At 46.3% G+C, this 16,322-nt stretch overlaps 2 protein-coding genes across 2 annotated transcripts; one reads left to right on the plus strand and one right to left on the minus strand.

The window, feature by feature from the left end:
- Positions 1-2,703: 2,703 nt before the first annotated feature.
- On the minus strand, positions 2,704-9,108 carry LOC306796051 (uncharacterized protein; the record flags this gene model as incomplete). The annotated part of the gene is made up of 7 exons (XM_079294829.1): positions 9,019-9,108; positions 8,865-8,939; positions 8,441-8,719; positions 6,304-6,421; positions 5,960-6,140; positions 4,636-4,767; positions 2,704-2,808 (listed from the first exon to the last, which is right to left on the minus strand). The coding sequence occupies exons 1-7, from the start codon at positions 9,080-9,082 to the stop codon at positions 2,704-2,706; spliced, it is 954 nt and encodes a 317-aa protein (XP_079150955.1). The 5' UTR covers positions 9,083-9,108.
- Positions 9,109-14,062: 4,954 nt separating this feature from the next.
- Positions 14,063-16,001, plus strand: sco2 (synthesis of cytochrome C oxidase 2). The gene is made up of 2 exons (XM_079294254.1): positions 14,063-14,113; positions 15,194-16,001. The coding sequence occupies exon 2, from the start codon at positions 15,203-15,205 to the stop codon at positions 15,983-15,985; it is 783 nt and encodes a 260-aa protein (XP_079150380.1). The 5' UTR covers positions 14,063-14,113; positions 15,194-15,202; the 3' UTR covers positions 15,986-16,001.
- Positions 16,002-16,322: the final 321 nt, after the last annotated feature.

Consider the following 16,322-nt stretch of genomic DNA (forward strand, 5'->3'; position numbering starts at 1 on the left):
ATAAAGAATGAAATCATGAATATGAGCGGATCGGTCAAACACAACCTCCATCTGATCCACTTCTGCTTCTTCTTCTAACATTTAAAATAATGCAAAATGACCACTTCCAATTGGGCTCTTGGTTCATGACGGTGGATGTTTGATCAATAAATCCACCGGCTGAGTCTTTATGGAAGACTTTATGAATTCATATTGCTTCTCCCTCCACAACTCACTGACGTCTGTGGCCTTCAGGTGAAAACCACATCAGGACGGCAACATGTCTGAGGGCGGCGCTCCCACAATCCCAGAGTTCCCAGTGAGGTCACTTCCTGTGTAGTCCTCAGGCCCTGGTGAAGCCGGGGACGACCAGAACTACAATGGCTGCCACCACCAGGTTCCAGCCTTCGGCGTCGCCGCGCTGAGGAAGACAGGAAGTACGGAGAGATGAAGACAGGAAGTACGGAGAGATGAAGACAGGAAGTACTGTGAGATGACGACAGGAAGTACCGTGAGATAAAGACAGGAAGTACGGTGAGATGAAGACAGGAAGTACCGTGAGATGAAAACACAACTCCTGCACTCCCAAACGGGATCAGCAATAACAATTAGAGACATAAATGTGGATCAAATCAACATTTTCACATTTTTCCACAACTTTCATGTAGATGAAATCTTGACGCGTGATTATTTTAAAATTCCTAAAAATAATTATGAAAAATTCAGAAGAACTTAATTAAACATTATCATATGTTGTGAATTAGTAAATGTAAAAGAACAAAGACAAATAATAATAGTGAATCAGAACCAGTGGCGGCTGGCCAATAGAAGGCCATGGGCATGGCCCCACAAAACAAAAAATAATAATAATAATCATAAATTACACAAATTGTCAATAGTTGTGTTGAACTGTCGAATGTACCCAGTAATGTGTGTAAAATATGATATCTGCGCAAAATATATGCTTTTCCTGCTCGTGCTCTCCGTCTGTGTGTAGACACGTCTGAGAACGCGCAGCTTGGGGGGCCTGATCGTTTTGGCCCAAAAGAGGCGGGTCTATGAAGCAGTTTAGCCAATTGCTGATTAAAGATATAAATGAGTGACATACAATTTAGCCAATCAGCGCCCTCAAATAGATTCAGAGTGGGGCCAGAACGATCAGACCCCCTCGCTGCGCGTTCTCGTCAGGAGAAGTCTCTACAGGCGAGCACTCCTCCTCCAAGACCCGTTTGAGAGGAGAACTTTGAGGAGATTCTGCAGCCAAAGAGCTGATATCAGATCAGCCTGACCTCACAATCAGACAGCAGACTCGCGGGAAAGGGAAGCAGTACATGAAGCTTCTGTACTAGCTGAACACCAGACAGGTTAGCTAGCTGCATGACGTCATGCTAATCATTTATTCAGCTTTTTAAAACAACGGGGACGGATCCAGCACGGACAGTTAGGGAGTGAGGGATGAGGAGGTAAGGAAACATGAGAACACCCAGGTAGGGAGTGAGGGATGAGGAGGTAAGGAGACATGAGACCACCAGGGTAGGGAGTGAGGGATGAGCAGGTAAGGAGACATGAGAACACCAGGGTAGGGAGTGAGGGATGAGGAGGTAAGGAGACATGAGAACACCAGGGTAGGGAGTGAGGGATGAGGAGGTAAGGAGACATGAGAACACCAGGGTAGGGAGTGAGGGATGAGGAGGTAAGGAAACATGAGAACACCAGGGTAGGGAGTGAGGGATGAGGAGGTAAGGAAACATGAGAACACCAGGGTAGGGAGTGAGGGATGAGGAGGTAAGGAGACATGAGAACACCAGGGTAGGGAGTGAGGGATGAGGAGGTAAGGAAACATAAATGGACATGTTATATTATATAATATATTATAAGTGTTATTTACTGCTTTCTTTCGTGTAAAAATAAATATTGTGTAAAAATAAATAAATGTTAAATATTTAACTGCAAAGTAGTAATGCATGTTTGACACTGTAATTTGTTTGTATTAAATCATACTGGGATGTTTGCTGAAATTGACAGGATGGCCCTAGAACATGTTCCACCAGCCACCACTGATCAGAACTAACTGAGCTTGAATTATTAACTATCATCATTTTGACAAAGTAAGTTAAAATGATGAAGAAACTAAAAAATGTTGAAATGATGCCTTTTAATAAATAAATACATGATACTGGATTGAGTTTGACTTAATTATACATGATACACTTTGATAGACTTTTATTTGAATCTGTGTTGTCTGGGATCAGTGAGCTTCAGTAGAACATCTTCACTCTTCAGGAGGATGTCGTAGAGGTTGTGAAGCCCTCTGGGCCACGTTCACACACATTCAGTGGGCGTCAGCTTCATCTTGTTGTTTCCCTAGCTGCAATGCTGAGACAGCAGTTTGCACTAATGCTGCCTTGAGATGTTTCAGACACGCTCAGGAATGCAATAACATGTGAAAAAGATCTTGCACAGCTCAAAGCCTCTGTGTTCATGTAGTTCTGTGGACCCTGTTTGTGCCATTTAGCCACTGTGATTTCAGACTTGGTTGGAGCACATCTACTTTGTTTGAAGCATACGGAGTCCTCAAATTGGAATTGGAGAGAATTGGAATGCTAGCGTTGATCTGCGGTGACCGTTAGCCTGGATGTGACCCCCTGATTCAGCCACTCTCAGATGCTAAAAGAAGCAGAGTGTCTGGTGGAGAAAGAAGGGCGTGGCCATACCTGGTCCTCTCTAGGACGCCAGCTCCTCCCACCAGCACCAAATCAAGGCCACTATAACAATCATTCCTATGAAGGGGATGGAGAGGACAGGGGGCTCAGAAGGACCAGTGCAGTTCTGGGAAAAAGACAAAAGGTAGGAGTGTAGGGGGGCATGGAGAGAGGGGTGTGGTAAGAGAAAATAAAACCATAAAATAATCAGAATAAGAAAGTCACAACATGTCGGGAAGAAAGGCGAGCGTGGAGCAAAGACAAACAAGAAAAGACAGATCAAATAATAGATAGAAATAAAGAGAAAGATTGACAGGCAGGCAAGCATCAAAACCATCAAATTAACAGAGAATTGTGCAAGTTTGAGAGAGAAAGAAGTGAAGGCAAACAGATAAAAACATGACGATGAAGGAAAGACGGTACCAGAAAGAGCAGGCAATCAGAGAAAGACATCAAAGATGGTTAAAGACAAGATGGAGAGCTCTGGTAGCAGTTTATCGCCACCAGAGTAGTTCAAAACATCTACATCCTGTCATTTAAAGATCTTTGTCGACACTTTGAAGTGCTGCCTTGCAATCGACTCAATCAGCAGCACTGCAGTGTGAGTAGAAGGTAAACTACAACTATTGAGGACAAGAATGTAAGTCAATGATAGAATGGCGTTGAGCAGAGGTGGGACCAAGTCACTGTTTACAATTCCCAAGTCAAGACTCACATGTTAAGACAGAAAAATTGAAAGTTTAGTCTCAAAACTTGACTTTAAATTCCTGTGCAAAGTTGTTAGTCCGGTTCCACATTAAGACAGGAGACTCTCCATTCAAATCCTAGAAAGGCAAGTCCCAAGACAAGAAAATCTAATGATTGGTGCCCCCATGGATGGTTGGCACCCCTATGGATGGATGCCCCGCCTATGAATGGATGGGCCCCCTATGGATAGTCCGCACCCCTACGGATGGTTGCCGGCCCCCTACGGATGGTTGCCACCCCTACGGATGGTTAGTGCCCCCCTACGGATGGTTAGTGCCCCCCTACGGATGGTTAGTGCCCCCCTACGGATGGTTAGTGCCCCCCTACGGATGGTTAGTGCCCCCCTACGGATGGTTAGTGCCCCCCTACGGATGGTTGGTGCCCCCCTACGGGTGGTTGCCCCAGGTCAACACAGGTCAAGTGTCAGACTAGATTTTGTCAGATTTGGGAAACTGGTCCACACCTCTGGAAGTGAGGTCAGGCAAACAGAATCCAAATGTCTCTGTTTGGATTGAACTGTCTGTAATGACATGTTCCACACATGATGTGTTATCAGCCAATCAGACGGACCTCCACTGTCAATGCGCTTCACTGTTTTCTGATCAGTTGACAAGTGAGTAAACCTCTGAGATCCTGAGGCTGTACGGAGGAAGCAGCGAGTTGAGCGGAAGTAGAAACAGACAGATGACGAAAACAAACTGCCCAGCAGCGACAGATGTCAAGAAGAAGCTCACAGAAAAACTAGCAACACCAGCAGAGCTGAAGCAGAATGACTGATGAGTTTCAGCTGTTATCGACCACGTGAACAAACTAATAACGTCAAACAGGTCTCAGGGTGTCCAATGAGATACTGCGTCGTACTTACCTTGACTTTTTCAAATATTCTACACATGTATATATGTTGTACTCTGTTCATATCTTATATTTCTGCTGTATAGTTTGGTATGGTTTTGTGTATTCTAATACATTCTGTGTATTGTGTATTTTATAGATCTCTCTTCAAGTGTTGATGTGCTCATTTATTCAACTTGAGAGAAATGTTGCACCATATTCACATTTCTTGTCTTTAAAAGTTTAAAACCAAACAGTATTTGTACCTGATACCCGGCACTCTAAAGAAACAACTTCACCAGAACGTTTTAGAGGATGAAACACATTTCGAGGCATCAGAAAAGATGGTTTGTATGACGTCAACGAAACGACTCACCTGTGACTTCCTGCCCATTTTCTGCACCTCGGCCTTGCAGTGCTGCAGCTCCTGTTCCAGCGACACTCGCTCCCGCTGGCTGCTGTCGTACAGCTGCTGCAGGTCGACGAGGTCCCCCTTCAAACCGTCGCACTGACAGGAAGACAGACGGGAGGACAGACGGGTAAAGAAGATTAAAATCCTCCATCGCCTGGAACCATCTCTGACCTGTTTGTCACCCCAGCTGACAATGAACCTAGCCTGTATGTCTTTGGAGAAAACCCACACAATATAGTATACTAGTATACTATATGTACTAGTATACAGCCAGTAGTAGTATACTAGTAGTAGTTCATTGCAGATAGATAAATAAGAGACGTGTTTTCAGCCATTTAGAAACAGTGTTGTAATTTCACGGTTTGTCCTCCAGAGGGCACTAACAAGTTTATTTTTCTCAATTAAATGACCAGAAAATACATTTGATCCACAGATAGATAGATATATATATATATCTATATATATATATATATATATATATATATAGATATATATATATATATATCTGTGGATCAAATGTATTTTCTGTATAAAACATTCATAAAAAAATATATATCTATCTATCTATCTCTATATATATATATATATATATATATATATATATATATATATATATATATATATATACATATACATAACAACAAGAGGATGACAAGAACAGTGGGATAAAGCCAGCAAACATCCTGTAGTCAGCCTGTCTCATGTTTATGGTTTTGCATTAGAGATATGATGTCCCTTCAGGGTTGCCGTAGAGAAAAGGCTTCCGCTGCTCTGCCTGGAGACGACTGGACATCGCTGGTAAACTCACAGACACTCACATGTTAGTGCAGCTACACGCTGACATTCACCGTAAACGCATTCAAACGCACAGATCGGGAGTGAAGGACTTTGAAAGTTAGCGGAAACATTAACGTGAGACAACATCCGGTTTCTTCAGACCAACATCCGGTTTTCAGAATAAGATGCCAACAAAGTATGAATTATAGTCACATTAAGTATGAAAGATGCTGCCTGCATCTCGTGAACCAAATGTTATTGCCCTTTAGTTCATGTAGCAGTACCTTAAAATAAAAGTGCACAATACACTCCTTTATCATTCATTGTTGAACTTTGCCATAACAATGAGATTAATCGCAAAACATCCATGCGATTAATCGCAATTAAACATTTGCATCGTTGCCCAGCACTAATATATATATACAGACAGTATACACTGATGCTATTTGATGTATTTTACAGCTTCAGATTAAAACCCTCATTTGTTGAATGGAGTCTGGTGATGACTCACCTCCGTCTGGACTTTGAGAGACGTCTCTTCTGCTCGTCTCAGTTGGACCTTCAGGACCGAGGAGGAGTCCGGATCCTCCGGGTCCTGGTGTTGGGGACCGGACTGAGAGAGGCTGATGTAAGAGTCCGCCTTCACCTGCTCCGGCTCAGTGTTAGTGACGGCCAGGTACGCATCGTCACACCTGTCCAGAGGTCGGGGGTCAGAGGAATGTGTGGATGTTTGTGTTCACTCATTTAACATGTTTAGATTTAAAGGAATGTTTTATGAAGGCGATGGTGACAAAACAACACACACACAGTGATGTCAGAGCAGCAGGTTGATTGACAGCTGGTTGGACCACTCACGTGTCTCGTTGCTGCTGAAGTTGCTCCACTTTGTTGTTCAGATCTTTGTTGTTGTCGTTTAGAAACTGACGTTCATCAGTCAGAGAGAAGAACTCATCCTTCAGCTGAGTCCTGTGGCCTGAACACACACATTTATATCAGATGATCACCTGACTCGCCCGTGTGTCAGTGACTCACCCGCGTCTCTGACTCACCTGTGTCAGTGACTCACCCGTGTCAGTGACTCACCCGTGTTAGTGACTCACCCGTGTCAGTGACTCACCCGTGTCAGTGACTCACCCGTGTCAGTGACTCACCCGTGTCAGTGACTCACCAGTGTCAGTGACTCACCCGCGTCAGTGACTCACCCGTGTCAGTGACTCACCCGCGTCTCTGACTCACCCGTGTCAGTGACTCACCCGCGTCTCTGACTCACCCGTGTCTCTGACTCACCCGCGTCTCTGACTCACCCGTGTGTCAGTGACTCGCCCGTGTCAGTGACTCGCCCGTGTCTCTGACTCGCCCGTGTGTCAGTGACTCACCCGTGTCAGTGACTCACTCGAGTCAGTGACTCACTCGTGTCAGTGACTCACCTGCGTCAGTGACTCACCCGTGTCAGTGACTCACTCGTGTCAGTGACTCACTCGTGTCAGTGACTCACCTGCGTCAGTGACTCACCCGTGTCAGTGACTCACCCGTGTCAGTGACTCACTCGTGTCAGTGACTCACCCGTGTCAGTGACTCACCCGTGTCAGTGACTCACCCGTGTCAGTGACTCACTCGTGTCAGTGACTCACCCGTGTCAGTGACTCACCCGTGTCAGTGACTCACCCGTGTCAGTGACTCACCCGTGTCAGTGACTCACCCGCGTCTCTGACTCACCCGTGTCTCTGACTCACCCGTGTGTCAGTGACTCACCCGTGTGTCAGTGACTCGCCCGTGTCAGTGACTCGCCCGTGTCTCTGACTCACCCGTGTCTCTGACTCGCCGGTGTGTCAGTGACTCGCCCGTGTCTCTGACTCGCCCGTGTGTCAGTGACTCGCCCGTGTCTCTGACTCGCCCGTGTGTCAGTGACTCGCCCGTGTCTCTGACTCGCCCGTGTCTCTGACTCGCCCGTGTCTCTGACTCACCCGTGTCTCTCACTCGCCCGTGTGTCAGTGACTCGCCCGTGTCTCTGACTCGCCCGTGTCTCTGACTCACCCGTGTCTCTCACTCACCCGTGTCAGTGACTCACCCGCGTCAGTGACTCACCCGCGTCAGTGACTCGCCCGTGTCAGTGACTCGCCCGTGTCAGTGACTCGCCCGTGTCAGTGACTCGCCCGTGTCAGTGACTCGCCCGTGTCAGTGACTCGCCCGTGTCAGTGACTCGCCCGTGTCTCTGACTCGCCCGTGTCAGTGACTCGCCCGTGTCTCTGACTCACCCGTGTCAGTGACTCGCCCGTGTCTCTCACTCACCTGTGTCTCTGACTCGCCCGTGTCAGTGACTCACCCGTGTCAGTGACTCACCCGTGTCAGTGACTCACCCGCGTCAGTGACTCACCCGTGTCAGTGACTCGCCCGTGTCAGTGACTCGCCCGTGTCAGTGACTTGCCCGTGTCAGTGACTCGCCCGTGTCAGTGACTCGCCCGTGTCTCTGACTCGCCCGTGTCAGTGACTCACCCGTGTCTCTGACTCGCCCGTGTGTCAGTGACTCGCCCGTGTCAGTGACTCGCCCGTGTCTCTGACTCGCCCGTGTGTCAGTGACTCGCCAGTGTCTCTGACTCACCCGTGTCTCTCACTCACCCGTGTCAGTGACTCGCCCGCGTCAGTGACTCGCCCGTGTCAGTGACTCGCCCGTGTCAGTGACTCGCCCGTGTCAGTGACTCGCCCGTGTCTCTGACTCGCCCGTGTCAGTGACTCGCCCGTGTCTCTGACTCACCCGTGTCAGTGACTCGCCTGTGTGTCAGTGACTCACCCGTGTCAGTGACTCACCCGTGTCAGTGACTCACTCGAGTCAGTGACTCACTCGTGTCAGTGACTCACCTGCGTCAGTGACTCACCCGTGTCAGTGACTCACCCGTGTCAGTGACTCACTCGTGTCAGTGACTCACCTGCGTCAGTGACTCACCCGTGTCAGTGACTCACCCGTGTCAGTGACTCACCCGCGTCAGTGACTCACCTGTGTCGTGGCTCCTCATGCTGATCTCAGCTCTCAGCGTTGTGATCTCCAGCTCGTACTCCTGCGTCGTGGCGTGGAGTCGTTGTAGCTCCACCTTCAGGCGACACAGCTCCTCCTGCAGGGAGGCGATGTCGTTCTCTCTCTCCGCCGCCGCCTCCTCGGCCCCCTGCTGCAGCATCAGCACCTCCTCCTGAGCAGAGCGGAGCTCCTCGTGCACCTCCTCCAGCACGCTCTCCTCCTCCAGGCTGTCCATCTCCTCCTGGACCGACCGGAGCTGAGCTGGAGGAGGAGGAGGAGGAGGAGAAAGAGGAGGAGGACGAGAGGAGTTAAAAGGATGTGAAAGATGTGTGGTTTGTCAGGTTTTTGTTAGTTTGAATGAAGTCAAGAGAAGAAGTGAAGACATTGTGATGATGTAAACTTGAACCTTGTAGTCTCTGGATCTGTCTGGTGAAGCTCTCGGCCTGGTGAGCGCTCGCCAGTTGCTCGTCCTCCAACAGACCTGAGGAGAGAAAGGAGGAAACAGATGAGGAGGAGGAAGAGGAGGAGCAGTGTGATGGTGGAATCTCTGAGTTGCTCACCCTGAAGCTCCAGGAATCCCTCCTCATGTCTCTGAGAAACCTCTCTGGTCTCCTCCAGCTCCATCAGCAGCTGGAACACCTGAGCTCTCAGCTCCTCCAGCTCCTCCTCTTCATCCCTCTCTTCTCCTCCTTCCTCCTGCTTCTCCTCCTTCACATCCTTCTCCTCCTCCTGCGTCTCCTCCTTCTCCTCCATGGACTCCCTCTCTTTGGCCGTCAGAGTTTCTGCCAACATGACGGGTTTCTTCTGCACCTTCATCTCACACAGCTCGTCTTCATCAAACAGAGAGAGAAGCTTCATCATCTTCATCTTCATCATCCTCCAAACAGGTCGATGTCATTACTTAAGAATTGTTATATTTTACAAAAGTCTAAAACTTAAAATGAGTCTTCAGAATAAAAACGTTATTCCTGAAACTGAATCATCAACTTTACAAACTATATTTATTTGATATCATATATTTCTCTCATAAGTATTTTATTTCCTTTTATCTTTCAGGTCAACTGAAGAGCTGAGCAGATATACCTACTGCTCCCTAAAAGGCTTTTATTGTGAAACGTGTTGAGGATGAATCAGGGTTTCGGATGCTGTTGCACTGACTGAATTATTAATGAAGAATCGGAGACGTTATAGTTGACATAAACTATAACATGATTAGTTCAAACAGACTGAAGCAGCAGATCATATTTCACTTATTACTCCAGTCGTATAATTAACTGTTAAACTCGAATGACATCATCAAACCCTCGTTATGACGCATGTAAACAAAGACTGACCGGCTGGATCGAGGACCTCCTCGATGACGGGCGGCAGCCGGAGTCCGTCCATGTTTTCAGCTGACGGAGGACAGACAGACGCTGAAGACAGACAGACAGATGGAGGATCAGAGCTCCACACAGAGGGGGGGCGAGGAGGCAGACTGAAGGGGGGAGGAGGGAGGAGGAAGGGAGGAGGGAAGCAGATGAGGGGAGGAGGAGGGAGGAGCAGTCAGAGAGAGAACTGCGACACCACTGCCGCACTGATCCTGGATCAGGTGGATACGGAATGGTTCTCATCACCACTTTGATAATCAGTTTGTTATCTCTGTCTCTAAATACCACAATACCCATGAGCCTCAGCTTCAGTTGCCATGGAGACGAAGCCAGAATCTGTTTCATCAGTTCTCTCCACAGTTAATGTGAAGCTCTGTGATTGGATGTGTGTCGGTGAAATGCACCATGGGACTCGTAGACTTCAGTTTTAATGTCCACAGGCTTGTTGAAGCTTTGTGTGTGCTTTTATCAAAAATAATCAGATGTTTTCTAACACAGTTCATCTTTAACACCTTAAACACAGATTAGACAACAAGCCTAAAGCTGAGATCTGTGAACTTACATCACTTCATAAAATACGTGTCTCTGTATTGTATTGTACGCTGTACGTTGTAGTTGACTTTGTAGGTTATGTTGTAGGGTACGTCGTACGTCGTAGGGAATGTTGTAGGGTACGTAGTAGTTTACTTTGTAGGGTACATTGTAGTTTACGCTGTAAGGTACGTAGTAGTTTACTTTGTAGGGTACTTTGTAGTTGATGTAGTAGTTGACGTAGTAGTTTACATCGTAGTTTACTTTGTAGTTTACTTTGTAGTTTACTTTGTAGTTTGCGTCGTAGTTGACGTCATAGTTGACGTCATAGTTTACTTTGTATGGTACTTTGTAGTTTATGTAGTCGTTTATGTTGTAGGGTACGTTGTAGTTTATGTTGTAGTTTACGTTGTAGTTCAGTGTAGGGTACGTCGTAGGGTACGTCGTAGGGTACGTCGTAGTTTACGTCGTAGGGTACATTGTAGATTACATGTTCCTTCTGAATGTAGAGACACGTCAGCACTGTCAGGAAACAGAGAAACCTGGTGGAGACAACGAGAGCTGTGATTGGCTGCTGGTGTTTGTGATGCTGGTGGAGTTTGTTGAGAGCGAAGACGACATGGAAGAAGTTACTAAAGCTCTCGTCCTCTTTTCTCCTTTTCACTGAGATACTTCTATCAAAGCGAACATATTGCACTGAAGAAGCATCATGTAACATCAGGGACAGAGCCAGGCTAGCTGTTCCCCCTACTTCCAGTCTTTATGCTAAGCTAAGCTAACCACGTCTGGATTCATGCTGCAGTCATGTCACATGTAAATAACGATAGTCGTCTGTTTGCAGGTTCAGTATAGATCTAGTGTTGTCATCTATTGTGCATAGAGCACATTTGTGTTGAAGTGTCTCTGATAAAGCACTTTGGCTGATGAGAGGCGTCCATGTTTGTTTGTTTCCTGAGTACCTGAAACCCCCCCATGACATTCAGAATGTTGTACTGTTCCTTTAAGACGTGGATGAGGTCTCTGGATGTGGTCTCTGGTTCCCCTACAGCTCTGAATGACCTTCGTCTGTGTTCGTCTTCACATATTAATTCTCTTTATCGTCTGTTAACTGCAGACCCTCCTCCTCCTCCTGTTCTCCTATATTTCCTCCTCAGTGATGCAGAGCGACGTCACTCCAGTTTACAGAGAAACAGACGACATGAAAACACAACGGAGCTGAATGACGACATTTAATATTATTATTATATTTATTATTATTTGTCTTCTCACATCTTCAAATAAATTATGATCCTCCCTATTGATCAATTTTTTTTTTTTTAAATTAAACATCATCAAACAAACCATTAAAATAAAAGGTTATAAATATGAATTTATTAATTTATATAATTAATTTACATAAATATAAACTCATCTACAGAAACATACGACAATATATAATAATGTTTACACAATGAAGAAGATAAAACGATAAAATAAGATTTCATTCATAAGTCATCTTTTGATTATTTTCTCTATTAATTAATTATTTGTTTGGTCTTTAAAACTGTTAAAAAAATGTCCTTCTTACCTGAGAGAGAGACAGAATACCCGAGAGACAGACAGAATACCCGAGAGAGAGACAGAATACCAGAGAGAGAGAGACAGAATACCCGAGGGAGACAGAATACCCGAGAGACAGACAGAATACCCGAGAGAGAGAGACAGAATACCCGAGGGAGAGACAGAATACCAGAGGGAGAGACAGAATACCCGAGAGAGAGACAGAATACCAGAGGGAGAGACAGCATACCCGAGAGAGAGAGACAGAATACCCGAGAGAGACAGAATACCCGAGAGACAGACAGAATACCCGAGAGACAGACAGAATATCCGAGAGACAGACAGAATACCCGAGGGAGAGACAGAATACCCGAGGGAGACAGAATACCCGAGAGACAGACAGAATACCCGAGAGAGAGACAGAATACCCGAGAGACAGTCAGAATACCCGAGAGACAGACAGAATACCAGAGAGACGGACAGAATACCCGAGAGACGGACAGAATACCCGAGAGACAGACAGAATACCCGAGAGACAGACAGAATACCCGAGAGAGAGACAGAATACCCGAGAGACAGACAGAATACCCGAGAGAGAGAGACAGAATACCCGAGGGAGACAGAATACCCGAGAGACAGACAGAATACCCGAGAGAGACAGAATACCCGAGAGAGAGAGACAGAATACCAGAGAGAGAGAGACAGAATACCCGAGGGAGACAGAATACCCGAGAGACAGACAGAATACCCGAGAGAGACAGAATACCCGAGAGAGAGAGACAGAATACCCGAGGGAGAGACAGAATACCAGAGGGAGAGACAGAATACCCGAGAGAGAGACAGAATACCAGAGGGAGAGACAGCATACCCGAGAGAGAGAGACAGAATACCCGAGAGAGACAGAATACCCGAGAGACAGACAGAATACCCGAGAGACAGACAGAATATCCGAGAGACAGACAGAATACCCGAGGGAGAGACAGAATACCCGAGGGAGACAGAATACCCGAGAGACAGACAGAATACCCGAGAGAGAGACAGAATACCCGAGAGACAGTCAGAATACCCGAGAGACAGACAGAATACCAGAGAGACGGACAGAATACCCGAGAGACGGACAGAATACCCGAGAGACAGACAGAATACCCGAGAGACGGACAGAATACCCGAGAGACAGACAGAATACCCGAGAGAGAGACAGAATACCCGAGAGAGAGACAGAATACCCGAGAGACAGACAGAATACCCGAGAGACGGACAGAATACCCGAGAGACGGACAGAATACCCGAGAGACAGACAGAATACCCGAGAGAGACAGAATACCCGAGAGAGACAGAATACCCGAGAGACAGACAGAATACCCGAGAGAGAGACAGAATACCCGAGAGAGAGACAGAATACCCGAGAGACAGACAGAATACCCGAGACAGAATACCCGAGAGAGAGACAGAATACCCGAGACAGAATACCCAAGAGACAGAATACCCAAGAGACAGACAGAATACCCGAGAGAGAGACAGAATACCCGAGAGACAGACAGAATACCCGAGAGACGGACAGAATACCCGAGAGAGAGACAGAATACCCGAGAGAGACAGAATACCTAAGACAGACAGAATACCCGAGAGACAGACAGAATACCCGAGAGACAGACAGAATACCCAAGAGACAGACAGAATACCCGAGAGACAGACAGAATACCCGAGAGACAGACAGAATACCCGAGAGACAGACAGAATACCCGAGAGAGACAGAATACCCGAGAGAGAGACAGAATACCCGAGAGACAGACAGAATACCCGAGAGACAGACAGAATACCCGAGAGACAGACAGAATACCCGAGAGACAGACAGAATACCCGATAGAGACAGAATACCTAAGACAGACAGAATACCCGAGAGACAGACAGAATACCTGTGAAGATATTTTAAAAGACAGATTCAATACTTTAATTACATTTTACTGATTATACTTTGAAGGAACATTTTACTGGAACAAAGTATTTTTTACAGTGTGGTATTCGTACTTGTATTGTAACAGTATTGTTTACAGTGTTGTATTAGTACTTTTACTGCAGTCGTATTTTTTACAGTGTGGTATTAGTACTTTCATTCTAACACAGTATTTTGTACAGTGTGGTAGTGATGAGTTTTACGTAATGACGTAGTGTTTCTGTTACATGTGTAGCCACATATGCTGTTCACAGGCTGCAGGTGAGTTCATATCTATTGAAACGTTAACGTTTCTATGATAACGAAGCTAAACTCGTTAGCTAACGTCCCGGTGACGTAACGTTAGCTTCACAGCAGCAGGTTAGCTGCTAACTGTTAGCTGTGTGCTAGCTTTGAGTAATAGAGGGTCCTGTTCTGAAGCTCGAATATCTCACTTTAAGTGTTAAAAAAGTATCGTATCGTTATATTAATAATAATATAAACCCACCAGAAGAAAGGTAAACTCGTCAGTAACTGTTCAGGAGGATTATTATCGATGTCAGGCGCGTTTAAAGTAACAAAACCACGAGTTATTCTCATCGACTGAACGTGAATTTCATTCAAATCAATACAAACCGTGTAGAATCTAACATGGCGCCGGTCAGTGCTGCCGCTGGTGGCGGGAAGAGGTACTGCAACAACAAATTAATTTAAAAACTAAAATATTATATATATTTCTGTTATTTTACACTTTCACCGAGTTCTTTTTTTTTTAAAGTTGATCATAACTTAAATATTCATACACTTTTTAGAATTTTAATCATTTTTTACATAAAAATGTACATTTTTTTCACAACTGTATTATAAATTATTTTTCATATACTGATATGTCAACGAGTAGCAACAATATTCATTTAGAAATAAATATATTTAAAAATATAAATAACAGCATAAAAAGGTAAAGTATACAAATAGTGTAAATATGAATGTTAAGTAAATATATAAATTACCAACAATAAGAAAAAATAATAAACATCTCTAGAAAAAAGTAAAAGATCCAGAATTAAATATATATATATATAAAGATGGAATAAAATATGGAATGCTGTAAAGGATTAAATATAGTTTATTCTCTATTATTGCTCCGTAATGTTTTAACATTCATAAACAGTGATGCATAAGAGTGAAGTACAAATCAGGTACTTTTTACTACAATACAGCTGTAAGTTACTGTGAAAACAGAATCTATGAATATAGGATCAATGTATTCTGAATGATTAAAGTATAACAGAGTGAGTGCTTGTGGTACTTTAAGCACAGTAAAAGTACTCTTAAAGTACTAACACTGCGTTTGTGTTGCAGGAGTCGAACATGTCGTGGTTCAGGTGCATTGTGGGTGATGTGCGTGGAGGAGGAAGACTCCTGAGAGGTCTTCCTCTGAGTCCTGGTCTTCCTCAGCGGACCCCCCGGTGTTTCCTGTCTCGGGGTCCCGGTCCGGGTCCTCCTGGTCCTGGTCTGAGGACCCGGGTGGGCGTCGGCCTGCTTGTGGGCGGCGGCCTGCTGGCAGCCTGGTGGTTCGTGGACTCTGAGAAGCATCAGAACCAGCGTCGGCGGCGGGTGGAGCAGCTGAAGCAGGTCTCTCTGGGTCAGGGGGTCTTCAGTCTTCTGGACCACCGAGGCCAACGCAGGACTAAAGCGGACTTCCTGGGCCGCTGGGTCCTTCTGTACTTCGGCTTCACACACTGTCCCGACATCTGTCCCGAGGAGCTGGACAAGCTGAGCGCCGCCGTCTCGGCTCTGGACCGGGACGCCTCGCTGCCGCCGGTCCAGCCGGTCTTCATCACCGTGGACCCGGAGAGGGACGACGCGGCGGCTCTGGACCGCTACGTGAAGGACTTCCACCCGCGGCTCATCGGACTCACGGGGACGCCGGAGGAGGTGAAACACGCAGGGCGGGACTACAGGGTGTACGCCAGCGCCGGTCCTAAGGACGAGGACGGGGACTACATCGTGGACCACACGATCCTGATCTACCTCATCAGTCCAGACGGGCTGTTTCTGGACTATTACAACCGCATGAAGAGCCAGGACCAGATCACTGAGAGTGTCCGGAACCACATCAAGAACTACGAGCAGCTGGACCCACAACCGTAGGGTCCCTGAGGGAACCAGAACCGTAGGGTCCCTGAGGGAACCAGTGGAACCAGAACCATAGGGTCCCTGAGGGAACCAGAACCGTAGGGTCCCTGAGGGAACCAGTGGAACCAGAACCATAGGGTCCCTGAGGGAACCAGAACCGTAGGGTCCCTGAGGGAACCAGAACCATAGGGTCCCTGAGGGAACCAGAACCTTCTGCTCACGACCAGTCTGCGATATCAATACATCAAATGCTTTGTGTTCTGTGATTTAACATATTAAATATTGTTCACTTTTGAAATATAACTTTGATTTTCTCCGTTGTGTGTTTTCGGTATTTTTGTCTTTGGTGGTG

The sequence above is a fragment of the Melanostigma gelatinosum genome (assembly GCF_949748355.1).
Source record: "Melanostigma gelatinosum genome assembly, chromosome: 22".
In the NCBI taxonomy this organism is placed as follows: Eukaryota; Metazoa; Chordata; class Actinopteri; order Perciformes; family Zoarcidae; genus Melanostigma; species Melanostigma gelatinosum.